The sequence below is a fragment of the Pogoniulus pusillus genome, chromosome 40 (assembly GCF_015220805.1).
Source record: "Pogoniulus pusillus isolate bPogPus1 chromosome 40, bPogPus1.pri, whole genome shotgun sequence".
NCBI classification, from domain to species: Eukaryota; Metazoa; Chordata; class Aves; order Piciformes; family Lybiidae; genus Pogoniulus; species Pogoniulus pusillus.
Window position 1 is genome coordinate 6781906 of NC_087303.1, and position 14890 is coordinate 6796795.

The following is a 14890-nucleotide window of genomic DNA, read 5'->3' on the forward strand; positions in this document are numbered from 1 at the left end:
CAGTTTTGGATGTGCCACCTGCTTGTGGTGGAACCAAAACTCCTCTCAGAGCTATGGTGGAGCTGCCTGAGTGTCACAGGGTTCAGACAAGGGTCTTAATTGTGAATTGTTCTCCAGAGAACTTGAGAGAGTCCTGGGGCTGGACCCTGCTCTGCAAGGGGCTCCACACACCAGAAGAGAGATGTGAAACCTCTGTGTGGTTTGAAGCACAGCTTGTCCTTGGCTCTTCTGCTGTTTCTTTTTCCCCCTTTTCTCTCCTTCTGACCTTGCTTGCTTGTCCTCCTCACCATGGTTTGGGTTATGGCAAGGACACTGACCAGGAGCAGGAAGAGAGAGAATACTGTGGGAGCTGGCAGCAGCCCAGGGGGCAGCTGAGCTGTTGTCTAGCTGTGTATGTGTGCAGCTCTTTGTGTATTACCTCTTATGTCTCACAGAATCTGGGGAAGGGGCCCCCAGACATCATCAGGTCCAACCCTCCCTGCCCAAGAAGGATGACCCAGAGCAGGCCAGACAGGAACACAGCCAGGCTGGCTTGGAAATGCTCCAGAGGAGAAATGCTCCAGAGGAGACTTCACCACCTCTCAGGGCAGCCTGCTCCTGTGTTCTGTCACCTTCACACCAAAGAAGTTTCTCCCCATGTTGATGTGGAACTTGCTGTGTCCTAGCTTACACCCACTGCTCCTTGTCCTCTTGCTGAAAGGAGCCTGCCCCTTCCTCTTGACACCCACCCCTCATAAGATCCCCTCTCAGCTTTCTCTTCTCCAGACTAACCAGTCCCAGTTCTCTGTCCCTCTTCATAGGAGAGATCACAGATGTTAGGGGTTGGAAGGGACCTCCACAGACCACTGAGTCCAACCCCCTGCCAGAGCAGGTACACAGAATCCAGCACAGGGCACACAGGAACACATCCAGACAGGGCTGGGAAGGCTCCAGAGGAGACTCCACAACCTCTCTGGGCAGCCTGTGCCAGGCTCTGGGATCCTTACACTCAAGAAGTGAGGTGGAACCTCCTGTGCTGAAACTTCCACCCATTGCTTCTTGTCCTATGCCAGGGCAGAGGTGAGCAGAGCCTGTCCCTGTCCCTTCCTTCCTGCCCCCCAGCCCTCAGCTATTTACACACTGCTCAGATCCCCTCTCAGCCTTCTCCAGAGTCTCAGCCTCAGGTCCCTCAGCCTCTCCTCACAGGGCAGTGCTCCAGTCCCTTCAGCATCCTTGCAGCCCTCTATTGGACTCCAGCAGATCCCTGCCACTCTTGAACTGGGGAGCCCAGAACTGGATGCAGTATTCCAGGTGAGGTCTCAGCAGGGCAGAGCAGAGGGGGAGAACTTCCCTGGATCTGCTGCCCCACACTCCTCTTCATGCCCCCCAGGACCCCAGTGGCCTTCTTGCCCACCAGGGCTCACAGCTGCCTCATTGGCCTGCTCTTGCAACTAATAATTTCACTTCACTTCCAGATTACTAAGTGTGGGAGTTTACTTTTTGGGGGGGTAAATCCCAAATTCCATGAAGTGTAAAACCATCACACCAGGCAACAGGGAAGTGACCAAACTGATCAGAGCCTGGAGAAGAGGGCTGGGGAGGAGCAGCTGAGGGAGCTGGGGGTGTGCAGTGTGGAGAAGAGGAGGCTCAGTGGGACCTCATTCCTACATGTTGATGCCATCCCCACCAGTGTCACCTCTGTCCAGCCATGAGCTGCCCCCATCAGATGGTGCCTCTCTCCCTGCCAGTTCTGGCTCCTGCCACTTGGCAAGTGTCAGGGCTCCCTCCCACTGTGCTCCAAAAGGAGCTGCAGGGAACAAGACAACCTTTGTTGAAGCAACACTGACTCCTAAAGCCCTGGGTCCAGCCTGGTTTGAGCAGCAGCTTTCAGTGGCACCAGCTGAGTGCTGCCAGGGGCAGCCAGGCAGGCTGGCCAGGAATGCCCTAACAGAGGGACTGAAAAGGTTTCCAGGCAATGAGGAGGCAAAGAGAAGACCAGAGCAAGACCTGTCCCCATCAAACCCAGCCAAGGTGGCATCCAGAAGCTCTCACCCCTTGCTGTCCTCTCTGTCCTGAGCAGGTTGCTGAGCTGCTCTGGACCCCAGCCCCCAGAATCTCACAGCACTTTTATCAGCCAGCCCTGAGCAGCCTCCCAGACACAGCACTGCAGGGCCACAGCCTGCTCCTGAGCGAGGCCCAGGGGAGATGGCAGCAGCAGAGCACAGGGAGGGGCTTGGTGAGTGGAGGAGAGGGCTGGGGGAGAGTCATGGAATTGTTCTGGTTGGAAAAGCCCTTGAAGATCATTTAGTCCAACTCTGAACCCAGCACTACCCCAGGGCACCACCAAACCATGGCCCTCAGCACATCTGTGCAGCTCTGAAACCTGCCCAGGGATGGGGACTCCACCACTGCTCTGAGCAGCCTGGGCCAGGCATGGACAACCCTCAAGGGGAAGAAATTGTTCCTCAGGTCTGACCTAAACCTCCTCTGATGCAGCTTGAGGCCATTTCCTCTCATCCTGTTGCTTACTCCTTAAGACAAGAGCCCAACCCCCACCTGCCTGCAGCCTCCTCTCAGTAGAGGTCTCCCTCAGTCTCCTCCTCCTCCCCACACTGCACCCCCCCAGCTCCCTCAGCTGCTCCTCCCCAGCTCTCTTCTCCAGACCCTTCCCTACCTTCCTTGCCCTTCTCTGGCCCTGCTGCAGCCTCTCAATGTCCTTCTGGCAGTGAGGAGCCCAAACCTGCACCCAGAATCCAGCTGTGGCCTCCCCAGTGCCCAGCACAGGGGCACAATCCCTGCCCTGCTCCTGCTGCCCACTCCACTGCTGACCCAGGCCAGGCTGCTGGTGCCCTCCTTGCCCACCTGGGCACCTCCTGGCTCATCTTCAGCTGCTGTCACCCAGCACTCCCAGAGCTTTTTCTGCTGGGCAGTTTCAGCCACTCTGCCCCAGCCTGGAGCCTTTCTGAAGCTGTTGTGAGCCAAGTGCAGGACCCAGCCCTTGGCCTTGCTGAACCTCATCCCACTGGGCTCAGCCCCTGGCTCCAGCCTGGCCAGATTGGATTCCTCACCTTCAGGTGCACACAGCAGCTTGAGGGGTGCAGATGCTCATGAAGTCTGTACCCCTGTGTTAGAGGCTGATATGAGCCCAGCAAACCAATGCTGTGGCAGCTCAGGACTTGGATCTGCTTCCTGGAGTGGCTCCCATTCCTGGCTGGCTCCATCTCATCCTGTGTTACCTTCCCCACTGAGGAATCCTTGCTGGGAAGCTTCAGCCCCCAGAAAGGGGGAAGTTGGTTAGGTCCTGAGCCCCTAGCACTTGGCAAGAGGAAGGCTGGCAACACTTCAAACCTGTGCAAGGCTGGGGGGACCCAACTCAAGAGCTGAAGACTGAGGTTAAAGGACACCCAAATGCAAGAGGCATCAAGCTGGATGCCTGAAACAGCTGCTTGTCCCTCTCAACCCCTGCCAGCTGCCTGCACAGCTCTCTGGCAGCAGGCCTGGCCATGATGCTGAAGGTGGACAGGTACCACTGGTGCCTTTGAAGGGCAGCCAGGGCAGCAAGTGAGGGCTTGCTGGGCACAGGTCAGCTGCTTAGGGATTGTTGGAGCAGCCTGAGCACCACAAAGCTTCTGCCAAGGAGCACAGAGTGCTGCAGGGCTGCACATACCTAGCTTGGGCACTGGCTGTGTGTCCCAGAACTGGTAGCTCCTCTTGCTGGCTTCCTCCATGGTTTTGGCAGGGCCTTGACCCACAGAGAAGAGCTCAATGGCTTTCTGAATCTCCTGGATCCTCTCGGCAGGTAAAGAGTTCACCTGAGGGCAGAGAAGGAGGAAAGACAAAATGACTAAGCTGAGCCACCAGGGCTGCATTTCAGCTCCTCATCAGAGGAACCTGGAGCTGGCCCTGCCCTAAGGCACTGCCAGGGTGGGGAGAGGAGGCAGAAAAACCCTTCCCAGCCTCAATCCCCTGAGCATGACAGATGAACCTTTTCCCAGGCACCTGCCACCCTCCTAGACTGGTTTCTAGGCACTCCTGGGTGGAAGGCATTGTGTGACCTGCTCAAAAGTGCTTTGAGCTGTGGTTAGGAAGGTTCTGAGTGCCCCAGGAGTAACCTCCCTGCCTTGCTTTTGCTCAAACCTGTGCAGAGAATCCCTGGCTCAACCCACACCCAGCACTTGGGCTTCCCATGTCAGCCTTTGTCTCTCACTGCTTCAGCCTCCTCTGTCTGAGCTGGAGCTGAGTCTGCAACCTGCACCTTCCAGGAGTCCCTGGGCACTGCAGACAGGGACAAGGTGCAGAGGGTGGGTCAAGGTGAAGGCCACTTCCCTCCTCCTCTCCGGGCAGACCATGGCAGGGTGATACTGCTCTGCACTGATTCAGAACCCCAGCTCCTCCCTGCCTCCTGGTGGAGCTGGTTTGAAACACTGAGAGCCCCAAATGGATGCTCTGCTCTGCTAAAAATAGAACTATCTGGAAGGAAGGTGGCTCAGGCACTGAACAGCCCCTGCTGCTGTGCAGATCTCAGGGAGGGCAGGGGGGGCAGGAGAGGTGACTGCCAGTGCTGGGAGGGACAGACTTGGTGTGTCCCAGGCTCCTTCACCAAGGAAGGACTGGGGCAAAGCCAAGAGGGGTGAGCCAGACCCTGCTCTGACCCTGCTGCTCTTCTGTTAATCAAGCAAAACATCACCAACTTCAGCTGTCAGCCAAGCAGCAGTAGCAGCTGCTGGAGCTGGCTGTGGGCAGGAGGAAGCTGGCAGCTGGTGTCTGAGATGAAGAACTCAGAGGCACCAGTCTGACCCTCTCAGCACAGCACAGCACCTGGCAGGAGTGCCCAGCAGCAGCAGTTCCCACACACAGAGCCAGGCTGGGACATGGCTTCAAACCTGGGGCTGAGTGAGCAGCCAAGAGCCTAAAACCAGGCCTGGGAGGCTCTTTCCTTGCCCTAAGCAGAGGCTGAGGACAGGGCTGTGACTGCAGGAAGGGTTGGGGCTCACCTTCACTGCCTGGTCCTGCGCCTGCTCAGGCTGATCTCCTCCTTTCTCTTTCTTCCTTTTGGGTTTCTTTTTCTTCTTTTTGGCTCCACTGTCATTTGCTGGACTCAAGCCACTAGAGGATGAAAGAAATATCATTGGAGCCCTGGGGTTTGCTCTTGGAGAACATTCAGAGTGTTTGCAAGCTCTTTAAAGCAAAGCCAAACTCCCTGCTCCCAGCCCAAGGCTGCAGGAGGGGGAATACAAGGTGCAGGGCAGGGTGCAGCCCCGTGTCCTCCCCCTGGCAACCCTCCCAGCAGTGAGCCAGGGCACCAATGCCAGCACCTCCCACCCCACTGCTTTGCTCAGGGGTGGGGAGCACGCCCCACACTGCAGGTGACCATGTCCCTGCTGTCACATCACCTCCATGTGCCCAAATCCACCCTGTGGAGCACCAAAAGTGCCTGGATTGAGTTCTTCAGAGAATCACAGAATGGGTTGGGTTGGAAGGGACCTTAAAGCTCAGCCAGTTCCAACCCTCCCTGCTATGGGTAGGGACACCTCTCACCAGCACAGGGTGCTCAAGGCCTCATCCAGCCTGGTCCTGAACACCTGCAGGGAGGTTGTGGAGCACAGAAGCACCCAATGTGATCTTTGCAGGGTGGGTGACATCACTGTGGCAGAGCAGCAGCACCCCAAGGCAGGAGCCTCCCTGCCCATGCCCCCCAAAACAAGGTTATGGCCTCTGTGAAGGTTACAGCTCAGGAGGACATCTGAGCCCATGGGCAGAGAGAGGAGGGAACGATGGAGCCACAAGCAGCCAGCACACACAAAGGGTCTTCTGCAGGGCAAGCTGGGGGCACAGGGTGAGCCCCCAGGGCCACTCAGCTCAGTCTTCTTCCTGCCAGTGCTGTCTCCTTGTACTCCTCTGCAGTACAACCACAGCCCCTCCCCTCTGCTGCCCTCACTGAGAACCCCAGATGGTGTCTGGCTCAAGAGGGAGAGGACAGAGCCATGGAGAACCCCAGGTGGGAGCTGCTCTTTGCATCAAGTGGCACAACCACAGCACCTACAGCTGCAAAGGCCACCCGTGGGGGGCACAGAACCAGGCAGGTTGGCAGAGAGCTCCAGGCTCAGCCAGCCCAGCCTAGCACCCAGCCCTGCCCAACCAACCAGACCATGGCACTAAGTGCCCAGCCAGGCTTGGCTGCAACACCTCCAGCCACAGCCACTCCACCACCTCCCTGGGCAGCCCATTCCAGTGCCAATCACTCTGCCAGGAACTTCCTCCTCACATCCAGCCCAGACCAGCCCTGGCACAGCTTCAGGCTGTGTCCCCTTCTTCTGTCCCTGGCTGCCTGGCAGCAGAGCCCAACCCCACCTGGCTACAGCCTCCCTGCAGGCAGCTGCAGGCAGCAATCAGCTCTGCCCTGAGCCTCCTCTGCTGCAGGCTGCACCCCCCCAGCTCCCTCAGCCTCTCCTCACAGGGCTCTGCTCCAGGCCCCTCCCCAGCCTTGCTGCCCTTCTCTCAACACCTTCCAGCACCTCAACATCTCTCTGCAGTGGAGGAGCCCAGAACTGGACACAGCACTCCAGGGGTGGCCTGAGCAGTGCTGAGCACAGGGGCACAAGAACCTCCCTTGTCCTGCTGCCCACACTGCTCCTGAGCCAGCCCAGGATGCCATTGGCTCTGCTGCCCACCTGGGCACTGCTGCCTCCTCTGCAGCTCCTCTCTGCCAGCACCCCCAGCTCCCTCTCTGCCTGCCTGCTCTCAGCCACTCAGTCCCCAGCCTGTAGTGCTGCTTGGGGTTGCTGTGGCCAAAGTGCAGAACCCTGCACTTGGCCTTGTTCAGTCTCATCCCCTTGGCCTCTGCCCACCCATGCAGCCTGGCCAGGTCCCTCTGCAGGGCTCTGCTACCCTCCAACAGCTCCACAGCTGCTCCTAGCTTGGTGTCATCTGCACACTCACTGCTGCTGGACTCAATCCCCTGCTCCAGATCATCACCAAAGGCATTGAACAGGCCTGGGCCCAGCACAGATCCCTGGGGCACACCACCAGTGACAGCTGCCAGCTGGATGTGGCACCATTCACCACCACTCTCTGGGCCTGGCCCTCCAAACAGCTCTTGACCCATATCAGAGTGACTGTGTCCAAGCCAGCAGCTGCCAGCTGTGCCAGGAGCCTGTTGTGGCAGACAGTGTCAAAGGCTTTGCTGAAGTCCAGGTAGACTACATCCACAGCCTGGCAGGATACATCCATTCACCTGGCAGGAACCTGATCATAAAAGGAGCTCAGGTTGGCCAGGCAGGACCTGCCCTTCCTAAACCCCTGCTGGCTGGGCCTGATCCCTTGGCCATGCTGTAGGTGCTGTGTGATGGCACTCAAGGTGACCTGTTCCATGCCCTTGCCTGGCACTGAGGTCAGGCTGACAGCTCTGTCATTTCCCAGTCCCTCCCTCTGGCCCTTCTTGTGGGTGGCATCACATTGGCACCTTCCAGTCTCTGGGGACCTTTGCAGTGAGCCAGGACTGCTGATAAATGGAGAGTGGCTTGGCCAGCTCAGCTGCCAGCTCTCTCAGCACCCTAGGGTGGATCCCATCTGGTCCCATGGACTTCTGAGGATCCAAGTGGCTCAGCAGGTCCCTTACTGCTTCCTCCTGGATTACAGGGGGACCAAACTGGTCCCTGACTCCATCTGCCAGCATCATCATCCATGCTCTGGTCCAACTGGAAAGCAGCACAACTGCCAGCCAAGATGCTGTGAGATGCATCCCTGCCCCCCTGACCCCAGGCACCTCATCCTCTTCTTGCTCCACATCACAACCTGGTAAGCCAGAGCAGTGTTTGTTTCACTCTGCAACAGAGCAGCAGCTCTCTGCTTGCACCCCCCACAACGACTGAGGACTTCAGAGCAGGGACCACTGCACAGCTCAACCCTGCCTGGAGGCTGCCAATGAACTGAAGGCACCAACCAGCCTGGAAACATCTCCATCTAGCACCACTCAGTCCTGGACCAGCTTAATTCTTTACCACCCCCAAGATAGCAAGCAAGAGGGTGGAGCAGGGAGGGGAAAGAGGAGACTGGAAAGTATGTTGGAGCAGCATCCAACTGTTCATTAAACAAGGTCAGGAGAGAGAGAGGAGAGGTGAAGAAAGGTTTAACAGAAGTCCTGCACCAAGCAGCAAGTGAGTTTGGAACCAGGGACATGTGGTGTTGAGGGGTGAAGCTGGAAGGCCTGGGTGAGGGCATGGCTGTGGACAGCAGGAAACCTGATGGGATGTGCAGCTGGCAGCTTAACAACACAGAATTGCTTGGGTTGGAAAAGGCCTCCAAGCTCATCCAGTCCAACCATCAACCCATCCCCACCATGGTCATTAAATCATGCCCCCAGGAGACACATCCACACCTTTCTCGAACACCTCCAGCCATGGGCACTCCACCACCTCCCTGGGCAGCCTCTGCCAAGCCCTCACCACTCTTGCAGCAAAGACATTTTCCTCCTCTCCAACCTAACCCTCCCCTGGCAAAATTGCAGGACATTTCCCCTCCTCCTATCACCTGATCCTAGGGAGCAGAGTCCAACCCCCACCCCACTGCAGCCTCCTCTCAGGGAGCTGCAGAGAGCAATGAGGTCTCCCTCAGCCTCCTTCTCTCCACTCTGCACCCCCCCCAGCTCCCTCAGCTGCTCCTCCCCAGCTCTCTTCTCCAGACCCTTCCCCACCTTCCTTGCCCTTCTCTGGCCCTGCTCCAGCCTCTCAATGTCCTTCTGAGAGTGAGAGGTCCAGACCTGAACCCAGCACTCAAGCCGTGGCCTCCCCAGTGCCCAGTCCAAGGGGCCAAATCCTTGCCCTGCTCCTGCTGGCCACAGCATTGCTGCTCCAGGCCAGGCTGCTGGTGCCCTCCTTGCCCACCTGGGCACCTCCTGGCTCATCTTCAGCTCCCATTAAAAAGCCCTCCCAGGTCCTTTTCCACTGGGCAGTTTCCAGCCACTCTGCCCTCAGCCTGGAGCATTCCTGGGGCTGTTCTGACCCAGGTGCAGGACCCAGCCCTTGGCTTTGTTACACCTCACACAGTTGCCCTTGGCCCACTGCTGCAGCCTGTCCCCGTGGGGCAGAGACATTTGGTGTGCAGGGCACGGAGCAGATGCTCTGGGGAAGGTTTTACTCCAAGCCAAACCTGAACAGCAGCAGCCAGGATGTGCTGGGGAGCAAAGATTGCTGCCTGCCAGCACAGCCCCTGGGAAGCCCCAGGGCAGAGCAAAGCTTTGCTCACCAGCACAGGGACCGAGCAGCCACCCAGGGCAGGCTGCTCCCAAAAGGGGGAGCGGGGGTGGTGCTGAGAAGCCTCTCTCCTTCTCCAGGAACAGAGCACCTGCAGCGCAGCAGGCAGAGGAGTGGCCCTGAAGCCACAGCTCTGTGGGGAGCAGCATCCCACGGCGCTGCTGAAGCATCCTTGGAGGGGCAGTGTCACCTCTCCTCCCAGCCTGTCACCTCCCCTCCCTGCGCCTGTGCCTGCCCCGGGGGGAGACAGCAAAGCAATTACAGCAAAGCGGCGCTGGCAGGAGATCGATTGGGGTGATGAATGCGGGGGGGTGGGGGGGGGGCAGCCCCTGGCAGAGCAGCACAGGCGAGACCTGGCAGACCCCAACCAGCCAGGATGGCCTCACAGAGGTCCTGAGATGAGCCAAACCATTCGCGGTGGAGCTGCAACAGAGTCACAGAATCAGTTCAGTTCAAAAACGCCTCCAAGCTCAGGGAGTCCAAGCCTGAAGCCAGCAGTGCCCCAGGGCACCACCAACCCACTGCCCTCGGTGCCACAGCTCCGGGGATGGGGACTCCAGCACCGCCCTGGGCAGCCTGGGTTGGGGCTTGGCAAGCCTCAAGGTGAATAAATTGCTCTTGATGGCAAACCTAAATCTCCTCCAGGGCAACTTGAGAGGATTTCCTCTTGTCCTGTCACTTGCTCCTTAGGAGCAGAGCCCAACCCCCCCCTGGCTGCAGCCTCCTCTCAGGGAGCTGCAGAGAGCAATGAGGTCTCCCTCAGCCTCCTCCTCCCCACACTGCACCCCCACAGCTCCCTCAGCTGCTCCTCCCCAGCTCTCTTCTCCAGACCCTTCCCCACCTTCCTTGCCCTTCTCTGGCCCTGCTGCAGCCTCTCAATGTCCTTCTGATAGTTGAGGGCCCCAAAACTGAACCCAGGACTTGAGCTGTGGCCTCCCCAGTGCCCAGCACAGGGGCACAATCCCTGCCCTGCTCCTGCTGCCCACTCCACTGCTGACCCAGGCCAGGCTGCTGGTGCCCTCCTTGCCCACCTGGGCACCTCCTGGCTCATCTCCAGCTGCTGTTCACCAGCACCCCCAAGGCCTTTTCTGCTGGGCACCTTCAGCCACCCTGCTCCCAGCCTGGAGCCTTCCTGGGCTTGCTGTGAGCCAAGTGCAGGACCCAGCCCTTGGCCTTGCTGAACCTCATCCCCTTGGCCTCAGCCCCTGGCTCCAGCACCCAATAAACATCCAACCGATTTCCTACCCAATTCCACACCACAAAGCAACAGCAGGAGGGGGGTTTGTGAGCACCCCCGAGGGCAGGTGCTGGAAGCCAGCCCTTCCAGAGCAGACAGACACGTTTCCCCAGGGCAGCTCCTCGTTGGGATGCTGCAAGTGTCAGATGCAACAAACAGAACCCTCCCAGCCCCGGCGTGTTCAGCCATAAATCAGAGCTGCCAGCTCCCAGCCGGCTGCTAATGAGTTCAGCCCAACCGATTCACTCCCCCCCACCTCAGCCTCGCAGGTAGAAGTGCTGGGGAAAAGCCTCCCTGATTTCTGAGCAGCGCTGCCCACCCTGATTTCTTCCAGGTCATGCCAGATGAGGTTCTGCACTCGCAGGCATCGTGGTGAGGGGACAGGTCCTGATCCAGCCAGGGGATGAAACCAAGCCAGGAGAGGAGTCACCAGCATGAAGGAACTGCTGGAAAGCCCACGGGTCCCACTCCCTGTGCCTAGGGAGGTGACAGTTCTGCCTACTTCAGAGGGTTTTGAAGGTATTATTTGAGGTAATTTGTGTTCTGAAGTCCATTTAGGAAAGCAAATCTCTCCTGTATGCTTCAGGGTAGCTGCAGCCCCTCAGACGCTCCCCAGACCAACAGCAATACCTCAGCTGCTGCCCTGGGACAAGCCAACAGCAGGCAACATTCAGCTGCCACAGCTGATGTGACCCATGCAGCTGGCAGGAGCCACGCAGCTGCTGTGAGCTCTCAGGAAGGGTTAACTGCCAGCCCAGCTCCTGCCCCGTAGCCTTCCCGACTGCACTCACAGCTTTGGTGCCTCCCTTTTGCTTCCCTCATCTCCTTTCCAGTTTGGAGAGATGAAGCAGGGGGAGAAGGGTGCATTGGCTCTGCTGTGTGGAACTTGTTCCTCTTGCCTGTAGGATCAGGACAGTTCCATCTCTGAAGGAGGAGAACACTTCTCCTGGGAAAGGCATCCCTGGCAGCACAGCCAGCACCTCCCCTGCCACTCCTGTCCGACGGCAAGGAGCTGGCATCAACCCCTGCACAGAAAGCAACGCCCAGAGCCTGAGCAGGGTCCACAGTGAGACCTTTGGAAGCACTTAAATAAACCCCCTGGCAGTGCCCAACTCAGGTCCCCTGGCAGTGCCCAACCCAGGCCCCCTGGAAGCACCTAAGTAAACCCCCTGGCAGCACCTAAATAAACCCACTGGCAGTGCCCAACCCAGGCCCCCTGGCAGCGCCTAAATAAACCCCCTGGCAGCACCTAAATAAACCCCCTGGCAGCACCTAAATAAACCCCCTGGCAGTGCCCAACCCAGGCCCCCTGGCAGCAGCTAAATAAACCCCCTGGCAGTGCCCAACCCAGGCCCCCTGGCAGCACCTAAATAAGCCCCCTGGCAGTGCCCAACCCAGGCCCCCTGGCAGCACCTAAATAAACCCCCTGGCAGTGCCCAACCCAGGCCCCCCTGGCAGCACCCAAACAAACACCCTGGCAGCGCCCAACCCAGGCCCCCTGGCAGCAGCTAAATAAACCCCCTGGCAGTGCCCAACCCAGCCCCCCTGGAAGCACCTAAATAAACCCACTGGCAGTGCCCAACTCAGGTCCCCTGACAGTGCCCAACCCAGGCCCCCTGGCAGCACCTAAATAAACCCCCTGGCAGTGCCCAACCCAGGCCCCCTGACAGCACCTAAATAACCCCCCTGGCAGTGCCCGACCCAGGTCCCCTGGCAGCACCTCAATAAGCCCCCTGGCAGTGCCCAACCCATCCCCCCTGGGCTTGCTGAAGTTGTGACCCACTGGCACTGGCTGTCCTCTGCCACCCTGGTCCCTCTGTGGCCTGGCAAACACCAGATGCATCCAGTAAGGAACTGGTGCTCCACACCCACTTGTTGATCACCTGGCCCCGTGCGTGGTCCTGCTGCATTCCCACATCCCACAGCTCTGCTGGAGAGGAAAGCTGAAGGAAAGCTGTGCCCAGCTCCCTGCAGCTCCCTCAGCTCTCAAAGCCCAAACTGGGAAGCTCTGGCTTGGTACTGGGGTGGATCTCAATGGCAGGAGCACAGCAGTGAACCCAAACTGAAATGCCACACTCAGGCTCTCCTGCCCATCCCCATCCTGAGCCAGCAAAGGTGTTGGATCTTCCTCCAGCTGGAAACAGAGGCTCCAGGGGGTTGTGATGCCTTCAGCAGCACATGGCCTTGCTTCCCAGGCTGTGAGGTGTTGGGTAAGAAACAGCAGATCCCTGCTCCGGATTTAGGTGCTGGAAAAATCCCTCTGGCAAACCCAAGGCTAATCGGGCAGGGTGCTTAGGCTGTAATCTCGTTAGGGGCCAGAGGGAGGAGAGAGGCTCTGCAGAGATGCCACTGCTGTGCCCCACTTGACACCTGGGGAGACACTGGCACAGGTTGAGGGTGGGGAGAGCCTGGCACAGGCTGCCCAGGGAGGTTGTGGAGCACAGAAGCACCCAATGTGATCGAAGATCACATTGGGTGCTTCTGTGCTCCACAACCTCCCTGCAGGTATTCAGGACCAGGCTGGATGAGGCCCCTGGGAGGTGTCCCTGAGCATGGCAGATCTCTAAGGTCCCAACCCATCCTGGGATTCCATGATGCTGCCACATCCTGCAGGCCACAGCAGAGTGGCTGAGCCAGGACCAGATGGTGCCAGCACAAGCAGGGAGTGCCCAACTTGGCAGCTGCCCTTTTGCTTCTCCCATGCCTCACCCAGCAACATCCTAATGGACCATTCCCAAACTTTTCCCACCCAAAACCTTTCTCCAGGTGGTTCTGTTCGTGACAGATGTGCTTCATGGGGCTGGGACACTCAAATTCTTGGTGTCACCACTGCCATTCAACAAGCCCAGCAGGCTTGCAGCAGCTCCAGGAGCAGAGCCCTCGCTCATGTCCCAACCTTTCCAGTGCCTTCTAGCTACAACAGGAACAAACCTTCTGCACACACCAGAGACAGGACAGAAGCCTTCTCCACGTGAAGGGAATCATAACAAATCCCAAAGTGGGATCTTCTTCCCTTGGGAAATCCACTTGGCCAGCCACAGCAGTGAGCAGTGCAGCCACTTCCCAGTGCCGATACAGGACTGAGGTGGAGGAAGCTCAATTCCTCCTTCCTGTCCTTAAAAGGAGAGGAAGAACTGCTCCTGCTAAGAAATACTTCTATGTTTTAAACCTCAGAGCCAAGTTCCAGTGACTCCCAACACGAAGTGGGCAAAAGGAGGACTCAGAGAATGACTTTGCAAAGCCCAGCAGCTTAGGGCACTTCTCCTGCCCAGTTTCTGGGGACAGTGCTCAGCTGGGGTGAGCAGTGACACCCTCATGAGCTTCTGCTCATGTCCTGGTGTAACCCAGAGCTATGAAATCAGCTATGGTGATGTGCACCAAGAACAAAACCAAACCTTCCCTACTGTTTGGTCTTCTCTCTCTGAGGTGGATCCCACACAGGAGATTTGCCAGAAGGCTTCAAAGCCTCCCTGGCTCGTGCTCGTTGTTCCCCTGCCCATCAGCCACACATTAATATCACCCCAGAAGCCCACAATGCCAGGTTGGAAGTGACCCCAAGGATCATCTGGTCCAACCTTTCCAGGTGTTGGTGGAGCTGGCATGAGCTGGCCCAGCACCCTGCCAAGCTGAGTCTTTAAATTGCCCAGTGCCATGACACTCCACTGCTTCCCTTGGGAGATGATTCCAGTGCCTGACTGTTCCCATGGGGAAACATTTCCTTCTGCAGTCCAGTGGGAACCTCCCCACCAGCAGAATCATAGAATGCTTTAGGTTGGAAGGGACCTCAAAGCTCATCCAGCTTCAACCCCCACACCACAGGCAAGGACACCTCCCACTAGAACAGGTCGCTCAAGGCCTGACCTTAAACACTTCCAGGGAGGGAGCAGCCACAACCTCCCTGGGCAAGCTGTTCCCAGTAACTTGTCCCCATGTCCCCTTGGGAAGAGTCTCCACTCTCCTGGTAGCCATCCATTAGTATTATTTTCAAGCAATCCAAACTCTCCAAGCATATTTGTTAGTGGGCATCTCCTAGGCTGCCCACTCAGCTTGCTGCACCTCAGTGCTTGCCCTGCTCGTGGCAGGGAGCTGCATTTTATCTCCCTGGGGCTACAGGAAGCACAGTGCCCGCTCCAGGATGCCAGGGGGCAATAACACAGCTTTTCCTAGCAAAGGCCAGGCCAGGCTGGGGAGCAATGGTGATTGAGCACTGCGGCCCCTCTCTGCTTGCCTCTGGTTCCCACAAACCTAATCATGTCAGAGGGAAAGAGAGGAAAAATCTCCCCGAGCACAGCTAAACCTATTAGAGTGAGAGATGGTGCCACGCCCGGGAGGCAAAGCAAATGCAAACAGGCATCTGTGCTGTCAGGAAAAAAGCCTCGGTGATATTTCTTGGGCGACCTTCTTCTTCACTTCAGTGAGTGGA

The 14890-nt window shown here is 58.0% G+C and overlaps 1 protein-coding gene across 1 annotated transcript in view; it reads right to left on the reverse strand.

Annotated features, from left to right (window-relative positions):
• The window catches only part of NMT1 (N-myristoyltransferase 1), a 28930-nt gene that overhangs the window by 12889 nt on the left and 1151 nt on the right, over positions 1-14890 (reverse strand). Inside the window, exons 2-3 of the mRNA XM_064174705.1 lie at positions 4974-5085; positions 3647-3791 (exon numbers count right to left, since the gene is read on the reverse strand). Of these exons, the coding sequence (XP_064030775.1) occupies positions 3647-3791; positions 4974-5085 (257 nt within the window). The remainder of the gene's footprint in view (positions 1-3646; positions 3792-4973; positions 5086-14890) is intronic.